Consider the following 17,706-nt stretch of genomic DNA (forward strand, 5'->3'; position numbering starts at 1 on the left):
GACAATGTCATGGTATAGTGAGGGCAAAACAGAGAAGCCAAAATTGTTTCTGATTACAATTAAATAAAGTAACACTTATTTTAAAATGATATTCAGAAGGAAAGATGAAAAAAAATCAAAACAACCTGACTTCTGAGGATGGCCAAGTTGTAGGTGAGTATATAGCTTTTTGTTTTATGATCCAAAATTTTCAACATTAAAAAATATGGATATGGAATACAGAGTGAAACGAAACCAGAAAGACATAGACCCAAAAATGACTAGTGGGTCTCTCTGGCCTGTGGGATTATGGGGAATTGGTATTTTAGTTCATACTTCTCTACACTTTTCAAATTATCCTTTAAAATAAGCTTATCTTATTCTACTTTAAATTTTTTCCTGTTATAAAAGTGTATGTATTATTTTTCTAATAGAAAATACTATGTTTCAAAAATATGAGGGAATAAAAACCTCCTTTTGAGCATGACTAAAATCAGAAAATGATGTCTAACAGGGCAATTACTTTGTAAAGCACAATTCCTGGAAGTGGAAAAGACAGAAACAATAGGACATAAGAAATGGCTGGAAATATGTGAAACATATTCCATGTTTAAGCCAACTGCAGATTTTTCAGTGAAATTTGTAGCTTAAAGTTTTAAAGGAAAGTAAAATCACCTGGCATTTATCTTTAGTTACATATATTTGTGACTTTTACTCTAACAAATGAATCTTTCCAGCTGTGTTTGTTTTTTCTTGAATTTCCAGGCTCCAATTTAACACATAATGAATAAATTTTAAAAGCTCAGAGAGACCTTATTAAAGATCCCAGATGAAGTTGCATCCTATGTAGACCACCCCATACCTACCACCATCCAGGGACGTTGTAGGGTTGAGAAATGGGGGGGAAGCTTAGATTTTAGGGGGGAGCCCTTTAAATGATCAGAAGCTGTCTCTGCTGGTGATAAACAGTGCCATCCTCCTTCTAGGAGGCAAAAAAGGAACCAACTATCTCAATATATAGTGTTATGGCTCCTCTCTGGGAAGAAGCTTCTACTGCTGATGAAGGCTGAATGGAACCCAGCAGAAGAATCACCAGTTTGTTTCATTCTCAGGCTCTCTAGTCAGCATGAGTTCTCTGATGATCACTAAGCTGCATGTTCCAAGCAAAGGCTTTCTCAAAATTACCGCAGACATAGCCATCATGCACAGTGTGAAGTCTCTGATGTTCGGCCAGGTGTGAACCCCAGCTGAAATCCTCTCCGCATTCTTTACATGCATAGCGCTTGCCACCCATATGAACTTTCTGGTGTTGAACGAGGTGTGAAATCTGGGCATAGGTTTTCCCACAGTTCTTACATTTGTAGGGCCTCTCCCCGGTATGAATCCTCTGATGCTGAATGAGGTGGATACTTTGATTGAAGGCTTTCCTGCATTCCTTACAGGTGTAGGGTTTCTCGCCAGTGTGAATCCTCTGATGTTGAGTTAGGGATGAGTTGTGACTGAATGTTTTCCCACACTCCTTACACTTATAGGGTTTCTCGCCCGTGTGGATCTTCTGATGCTCGATGAGATGGGCGCTCCGGCTGAAGGCTTTCCCACACTCACTGCACTCATAAGGTTTCTCTCCGGTGTGAGTCCTCTGGTGTTGGATGAGGTGGGAAATCTGGGTGTAGGCTCTCCCGCAAATTGTACACTCATAGGGCTTCTCCCCGGTGTGAATTCTCTGGTGGCGCATAAGTGAGGAGTTCTGGCTGAAGGTTTTCCCGCATTCGTTACACTTGTAGGGTTTCTCACCAGTGTGGATCGTCTGATGTTGAGTAAAGGAGGAGGTGTGACTGAAAGCCTTTCCACACTCATTACATATATAGGGTTTCTCCCCCACGTGAACGCTCTGGTGCCTCATGAGGTGGGAGATCTGCGTGTAAGCCTTCCCGCACTCATGACACTCATAGGGCTTCTCACCAGTATGAATTCTCTGATGCTGAGTCAGGGATGAACTGTGGCTAAAGGCTTTGCCGCACTCGGGGCACTCGTAAGGTTTCTCTCCAGTGTGGACTCGCTGGTGCTGGGTCAGTGACGAGCTGTGGCTGAAGGTTTTCCCACACTCGTTACACTTGTAGGGTTTCTCACCAGTGTGGATTGTCTGGTGCTGAGTCAGGGAGGAGGTGTGACAGAAAGCCTTGCCACACTCACTGCATTTGTAGGGCTTCTCCCCTGTGTGTATTTTCTGGTGGCGGGTGAGGTGGGACACCTGGGAGTAGAACTTCCCACACTGGCTGCATTTATAGGGTTTCTCCCCAGTATGGCATCGCTGGTGTTTGATGAGGGAGGAGCTCTGGGTGAAGGCTTTCCCACATTCCTTGCATTTGTAGGGTTTCTCTCCAGTGTGGATCCTCTGATGCTCAGTGAGTGATGAGCTCTGGGTAAAGGTCTTGCCACATTCGTTGCAGGCGTAGGGCTTCTCTCCTGTGTGGATGATGTGGTGCTGGATGAAATATGAGCTGTTGCTGAATGCTTTCCCGCACTCGTTACACTTGTAGGGCTTCTCTCCAGTGTGAATTCTCTGGTGTAGGACATAATCCGAATGGTAGATGAAGGCTTTCCCACATTCCGTGCAGTTAAATGGTTTCCTTTGGTGTTTCAGGCTCTTTCTTGACCTGGTCCACTTCTGAGGATCCTCTCCCCCAGGCACTCTTTGCTTCCCAACGAAAGCTGAGGTCTGCCTGAAGTGTCTCAACTCACCATGGGTGTTTTCCTCGGGAGTAGTAAAGAACCATCTCAAACGCCTCTCCTGCTTTCCCTGGTCTTCCAGTTGACGGCCGCATGTCCAGGAGTCCCCCAACTTGGTGTCTCCAAGCACTGCCCTTAAAATGCCCTCCATCTTTCCCATTGGGGAAGCCACGTCTTTGGAAATACTCTTTTTTGGAAGTGTCTCCTGAGTAGTTTCAGAGTTTGTCTCCAAGTCTGAAAGAAATGGAAAATATGAACTTCATCTGTCCCAGGACAAAAGAAGCTGGTTATTTAGATCTGGCATTGTAATTTTTTTTTTTTTTTTTTTGGCTGTGCGGCTTGTGGGATCTTAGTTCCCCAACCAGGGATGGAACCCGTGTCCCCTGCAGTGGAAGTGCAGGGTCCTAACCACTGGACCGCCAGGGAATTCCCTGACATTGTAATCTTAAAAAGAAAGATTTCAAAGTTTATATTGCTAGTTCTAAAGGCATGTTGTGACACAGAAGAATGGTCTCAGTATATTCTAAACATGCAAAAAAATGAGTTGCAAAGCAGTTTATATGCACAGTGGTTTCTTAGCCATATGTGTAATACATTTTCACAAATCGATAAGAAAAAGAGAAACAATCTAATGAAATAGTGAAGCAGGAATGTGAATAGACATTTTGCAGAAGAAAAACAAGTGGCTGATAAATATGTGAAAAAGATGCTCAACATCAGTAATAGTCTAAAAAGTCAAATTTCTCAGATGCCATTTGACACTTTTTACATTGGAAAATATTAAAAATATCCAATGTTGGCAAACGAGCATGGTAGAAGCATTCTCACACTATGTTGGTGGACATGTGCAGCGAAACAGTTAACAAAGAAGGTCCACTTTACTCAGTTTTTATCTCTGTAACCATGGCAATGACCCTTAGCTAAGCTCTGAGAATTGAATTCCTGGTATTTTACATAATTACTGGTTAATGATCTTTTTCTGTGTGCTCAAGACGATGGGTCAAAAGGTACTAGGCTGTCAGCATTGTTTACTGTATAATTTGCTGGGATTTAAAAAAGAAAATCAATATTTTCTTGGCCACGTGGCATGTGCGATTTTAGCTCCCTGAGCAGGGATTGAACGCACGCCCCTTGCATTGGAAGCCCGGAGTCTTAACCAGTGGACTGCCGAGAAGTCCCAGCATTGTTTACTGTAAATGGAAGATTCATGATGCCCATCTGGTGCCTGATTTGGGGTCTTCACCACGGCTGGTCATGTAGCAGGTATGTGCTAATGTTATCAAGCATCTTTTCATGTAGCAGGTATGTGCTAATGTTATCAAGCTTACTGATCATTTGTGTGTCTTTGAAGAAACAGCTACTGAGATCTTTGGCCCATTTTTAACTGGATTATTTGTCTTTTTATTGTTGAGTTGTAAGAAGGATCAGTCCCTTATCAGACATATAATTTACAAAATTTTTCTTGCTTTCTGTGGGTTGCCTTTTCATTTTCTTTATAGTGTCTTTTGAAGCACAAAAGTTTTAAATTTTGATGATGTCCAATTTATTTTTTCTTTTCTTGCTTGTTCCTTTGATGTCATATCTAAGAAACCATTGCCTAATCCAATGACAACAGGATTATTTTCAAAATCCCGCAGAGCATTTAGTTGCTATGTCTCTGTTTGGGGTGATCCCACAACCATCCACTAATTTGGTGATTTTTCTGGAAGGATTTACATGACTCAACAACAAGTTGTATGCACAGCTAAAATTTCTTACAGCAAATATGTAACAAATATGTGTGTAGGTGAAGGCTAGAGAGATGATGTGAGGGCTTCCATGTCAGCCTCTCTCTGCAAGGGTCACTTGGATGTGCTTTTCTCTACTGATGTGAACTTCGGAGAGACATGGTAGAGGTCTTCACCCAGGGAAATCTACTTGAGTCTTAGAGCCTAGAGTTGTCTAATTCAGTCCCTAAAAGAAATTCAGTGAAGCGGGTACTATCAGTGTCCCCAGTCAATGTCCCCACTTGACAGATAAGCACCAAGAGCTTAAGTCACTTACCACAGTCACACGGCCTGACAGTGGCAGAGCTGGGATTTGAACTCAGAGAGTCTGGCTCCAGAGCCCACACTCTTAACTGCCACATGAACAAGTGCAGTAATAGCAGCTCAAGCAAGGAGCTGTGAAAGCACCGAGAAGGGGCAGGTCACTCAGCCTGGAAGTCAGGGAAGGCCTCCTGGAAGAGGTGACCTGTAGCCTTGAGGATCATGAAGGTGTCTGCCAGGCAGACAAAGCAGGGAAGCGTGTTCCAGGCAGAGGGAACAGTATGTGCACAAGCCCAAAGGTGGGAACACACATTCAAGTTCAGGGAGGAACAGGCACTTCAGGGAGTGAGGTCAGGGCGTGAGGTACCAACACCAGTGGATGGTGATGAGAGATGAGGCCAGAGACAGAGTAGGCTGGATCACACAGGGCCTTGATGCCAGGTGTGCGGCTAGGACTTTGTCTCGGGGGCACTGGGGAGACAGACACATGAGGGCTATGAGCAGGGGAGGGATGGGATCTGGGGCTGAACCAGAAGACTGGAGGCTGGGAGGCCAGGGAGGAGGCTGGGGTGAGGGTTCAGGTAAGGGTCGCTGAGGGCTGAGCCAGGGCTGTTGGCGGGGGGTGGGGTGGGGAATGGGGAAAGAGAGCGGGCAGGAGGGACAAGACTGGGGCCTGATGGGCTATGGTGAGTGAGGGGGTAGGAAGGGGTAAGTACTGGCCCCACAACAGGATGGACAAGTGATGGAAAAAAGGATGCTTCAGTTCCCTCCTCTGATGAGGTCACGGGCCAGTAGGGGCAGAAATCTGGCCTCTTCCTGTCCCCCAACACGTCAGTCCAGATCCCACTTCTGGGTCTCTTACACAAGTGATTTCCAATAAATAATCATAACCATTGTAGCCTCTTCTTTTTTTTTGGCCACGTTGCGTGGCTTGTGGGATCTTAGTTACCCGACCAGGGATTGAACCTGGGCCCACAGCAGTGAAAGCCCAGAGTCTGCCATGGAACTCCCCATCGTAGCCTATTCTGAGCAGAGGGTTCTGGGTGCCCTCTGTATGTATTAACTCACTTATTCTTCCCAACCCCAGGTGCTATTATTGACCCCATTTTGCAGATGAGGAAATTGAGGCACAGAGGAGCTAAATGACTTGCCTGAAGGTCACACAGCCAGGAAGCGGTGGAGCTGGGATTTGAACCCAGCACCCACAGTGATAGCCTGTATGGTACACTCCCTCACTCTCAAACGACCGTCACTGATCATGACAGATGGAGGGTAGGAAGACAGCTCGCATCTGCTGGACATCCTCACCCACCTGAACAGGTAACTCGCCAGGCTTCTCTCCTCTCCATCCTGGGCTCTTCCCCTCGCTCCAGACGGGAGATCACATCGGGTTTGGACCCAGGAAGCCCTGCCCCTGAAAAAAATGTGAGACTTGGCCATGCGTGCCGCAGTCACAGGGAGGCCTCAGGGCTGGGCCCCAAGCCCTGGGTCTGCAGGGGAGATGCATACATTGGACACCTAATGATTAGAAGATCTGCAAGACTCGTTTATTGAGTGCCTACTACATTCCAGAGAGAACCTGAGCCCTGACATCACCGTTTGAGGCTCCAGCGCTGTGTTCAAGTTGAGTGAAAAATACACATAGCATTTCAAGGACTTGATATGGAGAAAAAAGGAAACAATCTCACTAATAATTCATAGATTGATTATGATGTCAACATGTGCCTAAATGATCATATTTTGGCTAGGCTGGGTGCAACAAAACAGATTACTAAAATTCATCTCATCTGTTTCTTTTGACTTTTTCAGGCCTGCTGTCTTTGAGATCACTAATTCCTCTCTTCCTGCAGTGGGGGAATATTACGCCCCCAGGAACCTCAGCATGTGGCCTGATTTGGAAAGAGGGGCTTTGCAGATGTAAACGGTTAAGATGGGGTCCTACTGGATTCGGGCAGGCCCTAAATCCAATGACTGGTGTCCTTATAAGAAGAGGAGAGACACACAGACACATTTGGAGGGCAAAAGGCCAGGTGAAATGGAGGCAAAGATTGGGGTGATGCAGGTACAGGGCAAAGAATGCCAAGAATGCCATGAGTCTTCAGACGCTGGAGAAATCCAGGAAGGACTCTCCTCAGGAGTCTTCAGAAGGAGCCCGGCCCTGCCTGCACCTTGGTTTTGTGCTCCTGGCCTCCTGAACTGTGAGAGAATACATTTCTGTTGTTGTGAGTCCCCAGTTTGTGACAATTTGGTACAGCCGCCCTAGGAAACAAACATACTCCCTAATGATCATTCCTGTGAGCAAACATGCTGAAAAATCGCTCCCACCTTAAATGGAGAAGCGGGAGGAGGAAGAGAATGGAAGGGGGTAACACTGAGGAGGTGGGCAGGGGCCAGGTCACATAAGGGTATGAAGGAGTGGGTACAGGCCATGCCCAGGACTGGCCTGGTGACTGGATGGGCGGAAACTCTCCCTGAGATGCGGGAACCGGAGGAGGAGTGGGTCCAGGGGGATATGGGGAGCTCAGTGGGGACAGGGAGCATGGGATCTCCCCAGGGAGGTATTCTGCAGGCCACCAGCAGCACAGATTGAAGCTCGGGGGGCAGACTGAGGGGACCTCATCTGTATGTGCAGATTGTGCAGAAAGGGGTTTAACACAGCAGGCTGACTGCTCTCCGTGGCAAGGCCTGCTTGCAAGGTTGCCCTTGCTGGCATCTGGGAACCTGGGTTTCAGGAGGGTTCCAGAACTCTCTAACTGATAAGAGGGACTCCCTGTGCCTGAACTGTTTGTTCAAAACAATGTGTTTTCTCTCCTGGGCATATATCCAGAGAAAACTCTAATTCAAAAAGATACACGCATACCCTACTATGTATAAAATAGATAACTAATGAGAACCTATTGTTTAGCACAGGGAACTCTACCCAGTGCTCTGTGGTCACCTAAATGGGAAGGAAATCTAAAAAAGAGTAGATGTAGGTATACGTATAACTGATTCACTTTGCTGTACAGCAGAAACGAACACAACATTGTAAAGCAATTATACTCCAATAAAAATAAAAAAAAGGGCTTCCCTGGTGGCGCAGTGGTTGAGAGTCTGCCTGCCGATGCAGGGGACACAGGTTCGTGCCCCGGTCCAGGAAGATCCCACATGCTGCGGAGCGGCTAGGCCCGTAAGCCACGGCCACTGAGCCTGTGCGTCCGGAGCCTGTGCTCCGCAATGGGAGAGGCCACAACAGTGAGAGGCCCACGTACCGCAAAAAAAAAAGATGCACCCGTGTGTGCATAGAAGCACTATTCACAATAGCCAAGATGTGGAAGCAACCTAAGTGTCCATCAATAGATGAATGGATAAAGAAGATGTGGTACATATATACAATGGAATATTACTCAGCCATAAAAAGAATGAAATAATGCCGTCTGCAGCAACATGGATGGACCTAGAGTTTTTCATACTAAGCAACGTAAGCCAGAAAGAGAAAGACAAATACCATATGATACTTATATGTGGAATCTAAAATATGACACAAATCAACATATCTATGAAACAGAAACAGACTCACAGACATTGAGAACAGACTTGTGGTTGCCAAGGGGGAGGGGTGGGGGAGGGATGGACTGGGAGCTTGGGATTAGCAGAGGCGAACTATTATACATAGGATGGTTAAACAAGGTCCTACTGTATAGCACAGGGAAATATATTCAATAATATATAATATATATTTATCCTGAGATAAATCATAATGGAAAAGAACATGAAAAAGAATACATATGTATGTATACCTGAGTTACTTTGCTGTACAGAAGAAATTAACACCACATTGTAAATCAACTATACTTCAATAAAATTTAAAAAAAAAAGAAGAGGGCAGGGGCACAGGCTGAAGATTTTGTGGGACAGGCAGAGGACTTGGGGCCCTCGGGGATGCTGGGACTCTGGGAGAAGCCAGCAGAGAGACAGAGAGATGGACAGGGGCCGCCCAGGAGGGTCCGGTGAGAGGTGCAGAGAGGACCCCCGTGAATGCCCACAGTTAAGCAGTGGGTGGGCATGGAGGAGATGAGGGCTGAAGGGGGCATCCTGCCTCTTCCTGAGAGGGCAGGGGGCAGGGCCTCACCCAGCGAGAGAAGGTTCTGGTAGTTCTCCAGCATCACATCCCGATACAGCTCCCTCTGGCCAGGCCCCAGCTGGCCCCACTCCTCCAGGGTGAAGTCCACAGCCACGTCTTTGAAGGTCACCGATTCCTGCAAGGGCCAATTTTATATCATGGACAGGCACGTCTTTCCAGAACTCTGGGGTGGGACAGGTCATGTGTCAAGAGCCTACCACTTGTTCCCTGCGCTGGAACGTTCTGACTTGGCAGATTTGGGACGACTGAATTAAACCGGCCCATGGGAATGAATGTAAAATGTCTAGGTAGGGCAGCCGTTAGCCCACAGGCACCTTGGTAGAAAGTAGAACAAGGCCCCCCCCACCCCCCCGCATTCACATGACTCTTTACTGCCATCTGTTGGAAAATTGTTATAATACACCAATTATTTCTAGCATGTGACAGTTGACTGCCATCTGCGTGTAAATTGCTATAATCAATATACCGATGTAGGAGGTGGAAGATGCAAATCATGCCACTGAGATGAGGCACCCTTGTGCAGTACGTAACCTACACACCTGTACATGACAGCCCTGAGAAACACTTTTAAAAAACTACCGGACTTCCCTGGTGGTCCAGTGGTTAAGACTCCGCTTTTCCAGTGCAGGGGGGCACAGGTTCAGTCCCTAGTTGGGGGATTTCTGCATGCTGTGCGGCGCGGCCAAAATAAAAAACAAACTACCAGTCATGGTATGTCGGAGCTACTCCTAAGTCGCACTCCTTCCCACACTCCAACTCTGATCCCAACCCCCACTCCTGATTCCAAGAATAAGGCTCAGGATGAAGCAAAACCATCCACTGTCCACTTCACCTGGTAACCAAAAGGCTGCTGAGCATTAGATGATTGATTTTTAGACCGTGTCATAATGTCCCATCTCAGAGAATCCTGCCCCAGACCCCGCACCTCCCAGTCCCAGAGAAACTCCCATCACTGTATCTCTCCCAGTATTGGGAGGGGCAGAAGATCTTGGCACAGGCAGAGACGTGGAAAGCCATCTGGGGTCCACAAAGTCATCTCGGGGAAGAGGGAGCCCAGACTCACCTGGCCTTTGCCCGTCAGGGTCCTGATGGCCATTGCTGGGTCCCAGGCATGCACCTCCAGAAGAAAGAACCAGGCCTAAGTCTGCAAAGCTACAGGAGGAAGATGGAGCAGAGAGGGGGTCAGTTCTGGCCTAGACAGACAGACACTTTGCCAAAGATGCCTTATGACAGAGGGGCCCCTGGTCTCCTGAGAGCCAAAGCAAAGGCTCAGGGCAGGGTGCCTGAGGCCCCCGTTCTTTTTTTATATATATATTATTTTATTTTATTTATTTTTGGCTGCATTGGGTCTTTGTTGCTGTGCGCGGGCTTTTCTCTAGTTGGGGCGAGCGGGGGCTACTCTTCGTTGCGGTGAGCGGGCTTCTCATTGCGGTGGCTTCTCTTGTTGTGGAGCACGGGCTCTAGGTGCGTGGGCTTCGATAGTTGAGGCACGCGGGCTCAGTAGTTGTGGCTCGGAGGCTCAGCAGTTGTGGCGTGCGGGCTTAGTTGCTCCGCGGCACGTGGGATCTTCCTGGACCAGGGCTCGAACCCATGTCCTCTGCATTGGCAGGGGGATTCTTCACCACTGCACCAACAGGGAAGTCCCGAGGCCCCCATTCTGTAGTGATCACCACTAGTAATCAAGGGGCTCAGCTCACTGCACCCAAACAGCAGCTCTCAGAGAAGTAACTACAGTTATCCCCAGATGAGGAAATCCAAGCACAGGAGGCCACGGCCATTGCTCAAGGTCATAGAGACGTCAAGTGTCAGAGTGAGATTCAAACCCAGAAGTCTGCCCCCAGAGCCAACCCCTCCTTTTTTTCTTATAAATTTTAATTTTATTGGAGTAGAATTGATTTGCAATGTTGTGTCAGTTTCAGGTGTACAGCAAAGTGAATCAGTTACACATATACATATATTCATTCTTTTTTAGATTATTTTCTCTTATAGGTCATTACAGAATATTGAGTAGAGTTCCCTGTACTATACAGTAGGTCCTTGTTGGTTATCTATCTTATATACAGTAGTGTCTTATAATTTTTAAATTGTGGTAAAACTCAGAAAATATACCATTTTAACCATTTGAATATATACAATTCAGTGGCATTTAATACAGTCACAACGGTGTGCAACCATCACTGCTATCTAGTCGCAGGACATTTTCATCATCGTCCTAAAAGGAAACCTTGTGCTTAATCAGTTACCCCTGAATCTCTCTTCCCCATGCCAGCCCCTCCTCATAACCACTAACCTTTCTGTCTCAATGGATTTGCCTGTTCTGGACATTTCATATCAGTGGAACCATACCATATGTGACATTTTGTGTCTGGCTTCTTTCATTCAGCACAACGTGTTCAAGGATCATCCATGCTACAGCATGTCATCAGTGTCTTATTCCTTTTTATGGCTGAATAATATTCCATTGTGTGGATGGACCACATTTTGCAGAGCTCCTTCTATCTGTCCTAAAATCCAAGCAGTAACCAAGGATCCTGGACTCCTGCTTAAGATGTCATTTAAAGAAGGATTCCAGCTGTTGAGATGAAGTTGAAGAATCCTTTACAAAGAGAAGTTGGTGCTCAGACTGTGGTCACCACCATTCATTCGTCAAACATGCTCTGTGCCCCATGTGAGTAACAGGCTCCATTTGGGGTTCTGAGGGCAGAGAGATGAGTGAGATGTGATGCTGCCCTCGAGGGACTTCCTGCCTGTGAGGGAGACAGGCCTGGACATAGACCAGATGGTGGGCTGAATAATGGTCCCAAAAGATATCCCTGGGATGCACTACTGGGCATATACCCTAAGAAAACCATAATTCAAAAAGAGTCATGTACCACAATGTTCATTGCAGCTCTATCTACAATAGCCTGGAGATGGAAACAACCTAAGTGTCCAGCATCGGATGAATGGATAAAGAAGATGTGGCACATATATACAATGGAATATTACTCAGCCATAAAAAGAAACGAAATTGAGCTATTTGTAATGAGGTGGATGGACCCAGAGTCTGTCATACAGAGTGAAGTAAGTCAGAAAGAGAAAGACAAATACCATATGCTAACACATATATATGGAATTTAAGGAAAAAAATGTCATGAAGAACCTAGGGGTAAGATAGGAATAAAGACACAGACCTACTAGAGAATGGACTTGAGGATATGGGGAGGGGGAAGGGTAAGCTGTGACAAAGCGAGAGAGAGTCATGGACATATATACACTACCAAACGTAAAATAGATAGCTAGTGGGAAGCAGCCGCATAGCACAGGGAGATCAGCTCTGTGCTTTGTGACCATCTAGAGGGGTGGGATAGGGAGGGTGGGAGGGAGGGAGATGCAAGAGGGAAGAGATATGGGAACATATGTATATGTATAAATGATTCACTTTGTTATAAAGCAGAAACTAACACACCATTGTAAAGCAATTATACTCCAATAAAGATGTAAAAAAAAAGATATCCCTGGGATGAACTTTTAAAAACAATTAATTAATTTTTAAATTTTTGGCTGCCGTTGGGTCTTCTTTGCTGCGCTCAGGCTTTCTCTAGTTGCGGTGAGCGGGGGCTACTCTTTGTTGCATGTGCGGGCTTCCCATTGTGGTGGCTTCTCTTGTTGTGGAGCACAGGTTCTAAGCGCGCAGGCTCAGTAGTTGTGGCTCACAGGCTCTAGAGCACAGGCTCAGTAGTTGTGGCGCTGCGGCTTAGTTGCTCCGCGTCATGTGGGATCTTCCCGGACCAGGGCTTGAACCCGTGGACCCTGAATTAGCAGGCGGATTCTTAACCACTGCGCCACTAGGGAAGGCCTGGGATGAACTTTTGATGTGATTAAGTTAAGCATCTTTTCTTTCCTTTTTGGGGGGTGATGAGTTCCTGAATGCAGGCGGCCTCTCCTGACTCAGAGCAGAACGGGTTGTGTGCAGACCACATCCACTTGTAACATTTGTAACAGAGCCAGGCTGTGAGCTCAGAGCCCCAGCAAGTTCTTAGAAAAACCAAGCTAAGTATGTGACCTTTCCACAGGCTGCCTGGAGGGATTGACATCTGTGGGCTCTGGAAAGCCCCATACACTGCAAGGCAGATAAAAAACACTAGGTTTGAGTCTTCGGGCAGGACTGTAACCCCAGCCTGGAACACTGCCTCTCACGTTAAGCATCTTGAGATGGGAAGATGATCCTGGATTATCTGGGTGGACCCTAAATGCAATGACAAGTGTCCTTATAAGAGGGAGGCAGAGGGAGATCTGACACGGAGGGGAAGCCCATGTGACAGAAGCAAAGAGGAGCAGAGTCAGAGAGACAAGGCACTATGCCTCTGGCTTTGAAGCCGAAGGAAGGGGCCACGAGCCACGGGATGCAAGCAGCCTCTAGAAGCTGCTAAAGGCCAGGAAACGGATTCTCCCCTAGAGCCTCTGAAGGAAGCATGGCTCTGCTGACACCTTGATTGCTGCCCAGTGAAAACCAGTTCAGACTTCTGGCCTCCAGAACTGTAAGAGAATATTACATCTGTATTGTCTGAAGCCACTAAGTTTCTGGTAATTTGTTAGAGCAGAAATGGGAAACTAGCACGGTCCAGAAATAAAGACTCAGAGCCTCACGTGCTTCCAGGCTAACAGCTACACGTACACCCAGCTACACAGGAACGTACCCACCTGAGGGCTGAAACCAGTGGGTGAAATTCTCATGAGGAACAGAGGCTTAACCACCTCCTCATGAGTCACTTATTACAGTAGTGCCCCCTTATCCACGGCTTCGCTTTCCACGGTTTCAGTTACCTGAGGTCAACTGTGGTCCAAAAACACTGAATGGAAAGTTCGATAAAGAAACAATTCACAAGTTTTAAATCACACACCATTCTGAGTATCGTGATAAAATCTTGCGTCGTCCCGCTCTATCCCACCTGGGGCATGAATCATCCCCTTGTCCAGCGTATCCTGCCCCATAGTCACTTAGTAGCTGTCTCGATGGACTGTCGCGGTATCACAGTGCTTGAGTTCAAGTAACCCTTATTTTACTTAGTAATGGCCCCAAAGTGCAAGAGTAATGATGCTGATAATTCGAATATGCCAAAGAGAAGCTGTAAAGTGCTTCCTTTAAGTGAAAAGGTAAAAGATCTCAATAAAGACGGAAAAAAATATCAGACTTCCCTGGCGGCGCAGTGGTCAAGAATCTGTCTGCCGGGACTTCCCTGGTGGTGCAGTGGTTAAGAATCCGCCTGCCAATGCAGAGGACACGGGCTCGAGCCCTGGTCCAGGAAGACCCCACATGCCACGGAGCAACTAAGCCCGTGCACCACAACTACTGAGCCTGTGCTCTAGAACCCACGTGGCACAACTACTGAGCTCGCGGGCCACAGCTACTGAAGCCCGTGCGCCTAGAGCCCGTGCTCCATAACAAGAGAAGCCACCGCAATGAGAAGCCAGCGCACCGCAATGAAGAGTAGTCCCCGCGCGCCGTAACTAGAGAAAGCCTGCGCACAGCAACGAAGACCCAACACAGCCAAGAATAAATAAAATTTTAAAAACAAAAGAAAAAAAATCATATGCTGAGGTTGCTAAGATCTACGTTAAGAATGAATCTTCTATCTGTGAAATTGTGACGAAAGAAAAAGAAATTCAGGACTTTGCTGGTGGTCCAGTGGTGAGGACTCAGCGCTTTCACTGCCAAGGCCCCGGGTCCAATCCCAGGTCGGGGAAGATCCCACAAGCCGCATGGCCAAAAAAACAAAACCCCCCCAACAAACTGCAAAAGTTACAGCCACAGCGCATAAGCATAAGTGCTTTACAGAAGAGGCATTAAATTGGTACAATGAGATTTTTTGAGAGAGCCCACATTCACAAAACTTTTATTACTGTATATTCTTAAAGTTGTTCTATTTTATTATTAGTTATTATTGTTAATCTCTTACTGCGCCTAATTTGTAAATGAAATTTTATCATAGGTACGAATGTTTAGAAAAAAACTGTGTGAAAATTAATAAAAGTGAACCTCATTTAAAGTGGAGTTGGGGGACTTCCCTGGCGGTCCAGTGGTTAAGACTCCATGCTTCCAATGCAGGGGGCGTGGGTTTGATCCCTGTTCAGGGAAGTAAGATCCCATATGCCGCGTGGCGCAGCCAAAAATTAAATTAAATTAGATTAGATTAGATCAGATTATTTAAAAAGTGGAGTTGGGAGGCCAGGAGGGGGAGTTCTCAAGCAGCACCACTCCACAACCATCACAGGCCCTAATGGAAGAAGCTTCAGCAGGAAAGAACCATCTATTATAGGCCCCAACCAGAAAAGATGTACATTGCATCCCCTACAAGAAATCAACTACCACAGCAACTAGGCCAATGAGAAACCATCACCACTCTGAATTCTCACTTTTCTCTAATGGACTTTCATTCAAAAGAACTCCTCTCAATTTCCTGTGTTTTTTTTTTTTCTCTATAAGATAAAGTTCCTTTCTTGTTTGTTGGACTTCCTATGGCTTTTGCTATAGCCTGCTTGTCCCGAATTGCAATTCTTTGCTGTTCCTGAATAAGCCCATTTTGCTGGTAAAATAACCCGCTGCTTTATTCTTTAGGTTAACAACAGTATATAGAGGGTTCAGTACTATCCAAGATTTCAGCCATCCACTGGGGGTCTTGGAATGTACCCTCCGAGGATAATGGGATCTACTGTAATTACAAAACGAAGAGGATAACTTTTTTTTAATTAATTTAATTAATTTATTTATTTTTGGCTGTATTGGGTCTTCATTGCTGCGCGTGGGCTCTCTCCAGTCGCGGCTAGCAGGGGCTACTCTTCGTTGCGGTGCGTGGTCTTTTCATTGCGGTGGCTTCTCTTGTTGCGGAGCATGAGCTCTAGGCACGCAGGCTTCAGTAGTTGTGGCACACGGGCTCAGTAGTTGTGGCTCCCGGGCTCTAGAGCGCACTCAGTAGTTGTGGCGCACGGGCTTAGTTCCTCGGCAGCATGTGGGATCTTCCCAGACCAGGGCTCGAACCCATGTCCCCTGCATTGGCAGGCGGATTCCTAACCACTGCGCCACCAGGGAAGCCCGAGGATAACTTTTTAAAGAGGAGAAACTTGGCAGATGCCACCTTAGCCAAGTGATCGAGGCCAATGTGACCAGTGATGGGCAAGCGGACATCACAGGCTCCTGCTCTGTTAAGGACACAGCATCATTCCTAAGGTATTCCTGTCAAAAGCATGTAGGCTAAATCTAATCACAAGGGAACAACCAACACATCCAAACTGAGGGACATTCTAGAAGTACGTGGTCTGCAATCTTCAGAATTGCTAAGATCATGAAGGTCAAAGAAAGACTGAACAACTGTTCCAGGTTAACTGAGACTAAAGTGACGACAACGAATGCAGTGCATGACACGGGATCTTCTTTTGCTATTAAGGACATTATTGGGACAATTAGCAAAATCTGAAAAAGGCCTGCAGATTAGCTAATCAATAGTATTGTATGGATGTTCATTTCCTGATGTGAGCGTAGTGCAATGGTTTTGGAAGAAAATGACTGTTTTTAGAAAAGACACACAGACTTATGGAGGCTGGGGGCACGCAGAGGCCCAGAGAGAAGGGGACAGACACAGAGAAAGAGAAGCAAAGACACAGGGAGAGAGAGAGAGAGGCAGAATGGGGGTTGGGGTGGTGGTGGGAGATTAGAGAGGGGAGATGAGACCCAGAGGGGCTAGGGCTTTCGGGTTAGACATCCCTGGTTTCACACCACGTCGACAACTCAATCGGCATTGTGATCTGGAAGAAGCCATGGAATCTCCCTTGCCTGTTCTTCACCTGCTAAGTGAGGAAAAGGTACATTCTCCCTCCTGGGAAATTCTCCCTCCGCAGAACCGCACTCGGCTAGACTCCTGGAAAACAGCGGGCTCCCAATTCCTGTGCGCTGAGTCCATGGCAGTGGAGCTCTGGGGCAGCCTCACGAGTGACAGGAGGGGGCGGGGCGCCGCCCACAGGGCCCTTCCCCTCCCACCCAAGCAGACTCGGTCCGCCTCCTGCGCGCCTGCCTCAGTCAGCCCACACCCACCGGCAGCCTCTCGGGTCCGCCAGTTCGGAACTCACCTGTGCGCCTCCGCGGGTTGGGCACGGCGGCCAGGCCTTCCCGCCCTCCTTCGGGCCCCGGAAGGCGCCTGCGCGGTCGCTGTCTCGGAACCTCAAGTCCTGGTTCTTTAAACTGCGCTCCGCAGCTGGACTGTATTTCCCAGAAACCACTGCGGCTCACGCTCCTCTAGGCCTAAGGTCTCTGAAGGCAGGGGAATGCTGGGAAATGGAGTCCTCCAGTAGAAAGTGGGGCGAGAGAAAGAATGCTGTAAACAGCTACTTCGCAGCTGGCCGAGACATGGTATTTGGCAACTGTATGGCTGTACTGGCACCGTGAATATTTCCATTATAGCCAGAGTTTTTCACTGCCCTCCACAGGAGGCGACGTCATAGTCCAGTTAACCCATCTAACTCAAATTTCTCCTACCAAAGCAAAAGTTTTCAAGACACCACCTAAACTGATGGTGAATGAATCGAGACTCTGTTACTTAATTATTCAATTTCCCTGGGCAACCGCCTTCCTGTTTGGCTCAGTTTCATCCATCACCTCTTAAAGGGCAGCGTGGTAAAGGAAATAGACCCCTATAGTGGGAGCTGGAGATGGCCAGGAATGCAAGGATGCGCTGGGTTATTATAAATTCGTCTGTTAATATATCAGAATAATAAAATCCTGTTGCCGAAACTCAGACTCTGTTCATCGGTGCTGAATAGAAACGCAGAGTCAGAGTTTTGGGTGAAGTAGAAAAGAGTAGCTTTTATTGCTTT

General features: G+C 47.0%; 1 protein-coding gene across 1 annotated transcript; it reads right to left on the reverse strand.

The window, feature by feature from the left end:
- Positions 1 to 204: 204 nt before the first annotated feature.
- LOC113605631 (zinc finger protein 345-like) lies at positions 205 to 17,054 on the reverse strand. The gene is made up of 5 exons (XM_027079115.1): positions 16,963 to 17,054; positions 9,923 to 10,011; positions 8,848 to 8,974; positions 6,049 to 6,150; positions 205 to 2,943 (listed from the first exon to the last, which is right to left on the reverse strand). The coding sequence occupies exons 2-5, from the start codon at positions 9,953 to 9,955 to the stop codon at positions 1,097 to 1,099; spliced, it is 2,109 nt and encodes a 702-aa protein (XP_026934916.1). The 5' UTR covers positions 9,956 to 10,011; positions 16,963 to 17,054; the 3' UTR covers positions 205 to 1,096.
- Between the last annotated feature and the right edge of the window lie 652 nt (positions 17,055 to 17,706).

This window comes from Aethalodelphis obliquidens, unplaced genomic scaffold (assembly GCF_003676395.1).
Source record: "Aethalodelphis obliquidens isolate GAN/ISIS:26980383/991018 unplaced genomic scaffold, ASM367639v1 scaffold43, whole genome shotgun sequence".
In the NCBI taxonomy this organism is placed as follows: domain Eukaryota; kingdom Metazoa; phylum Chordata; class Mammalia; order Artiodactyla; family Delphinidae; genus Aethalodelphis; species Aethalodelphis obliquidens.

Coding starts and splice junctions, on each gene's coding strand:
- LOC113605631 (XM_027079115.1), bottom strand. CDS start 9,955: ATGGCCATCAGGACCCTGACGGGCAAAGGCCAG. Junction 6,151..8,847: donor CCAGAACCTTCTCTCGCTGG/GTGAGGCCCTGC, acceptor CATTTTTTTCAG/GGGCAGGGCTTCCTGGGTCC. Junction 2,944..6,048: donor CTGGCGAGTTACCTGTTCAG/GTGGGTGAGGAT, acceptor CATTTCTTTCAG/ACTTGGAGACAAACTCTGAA.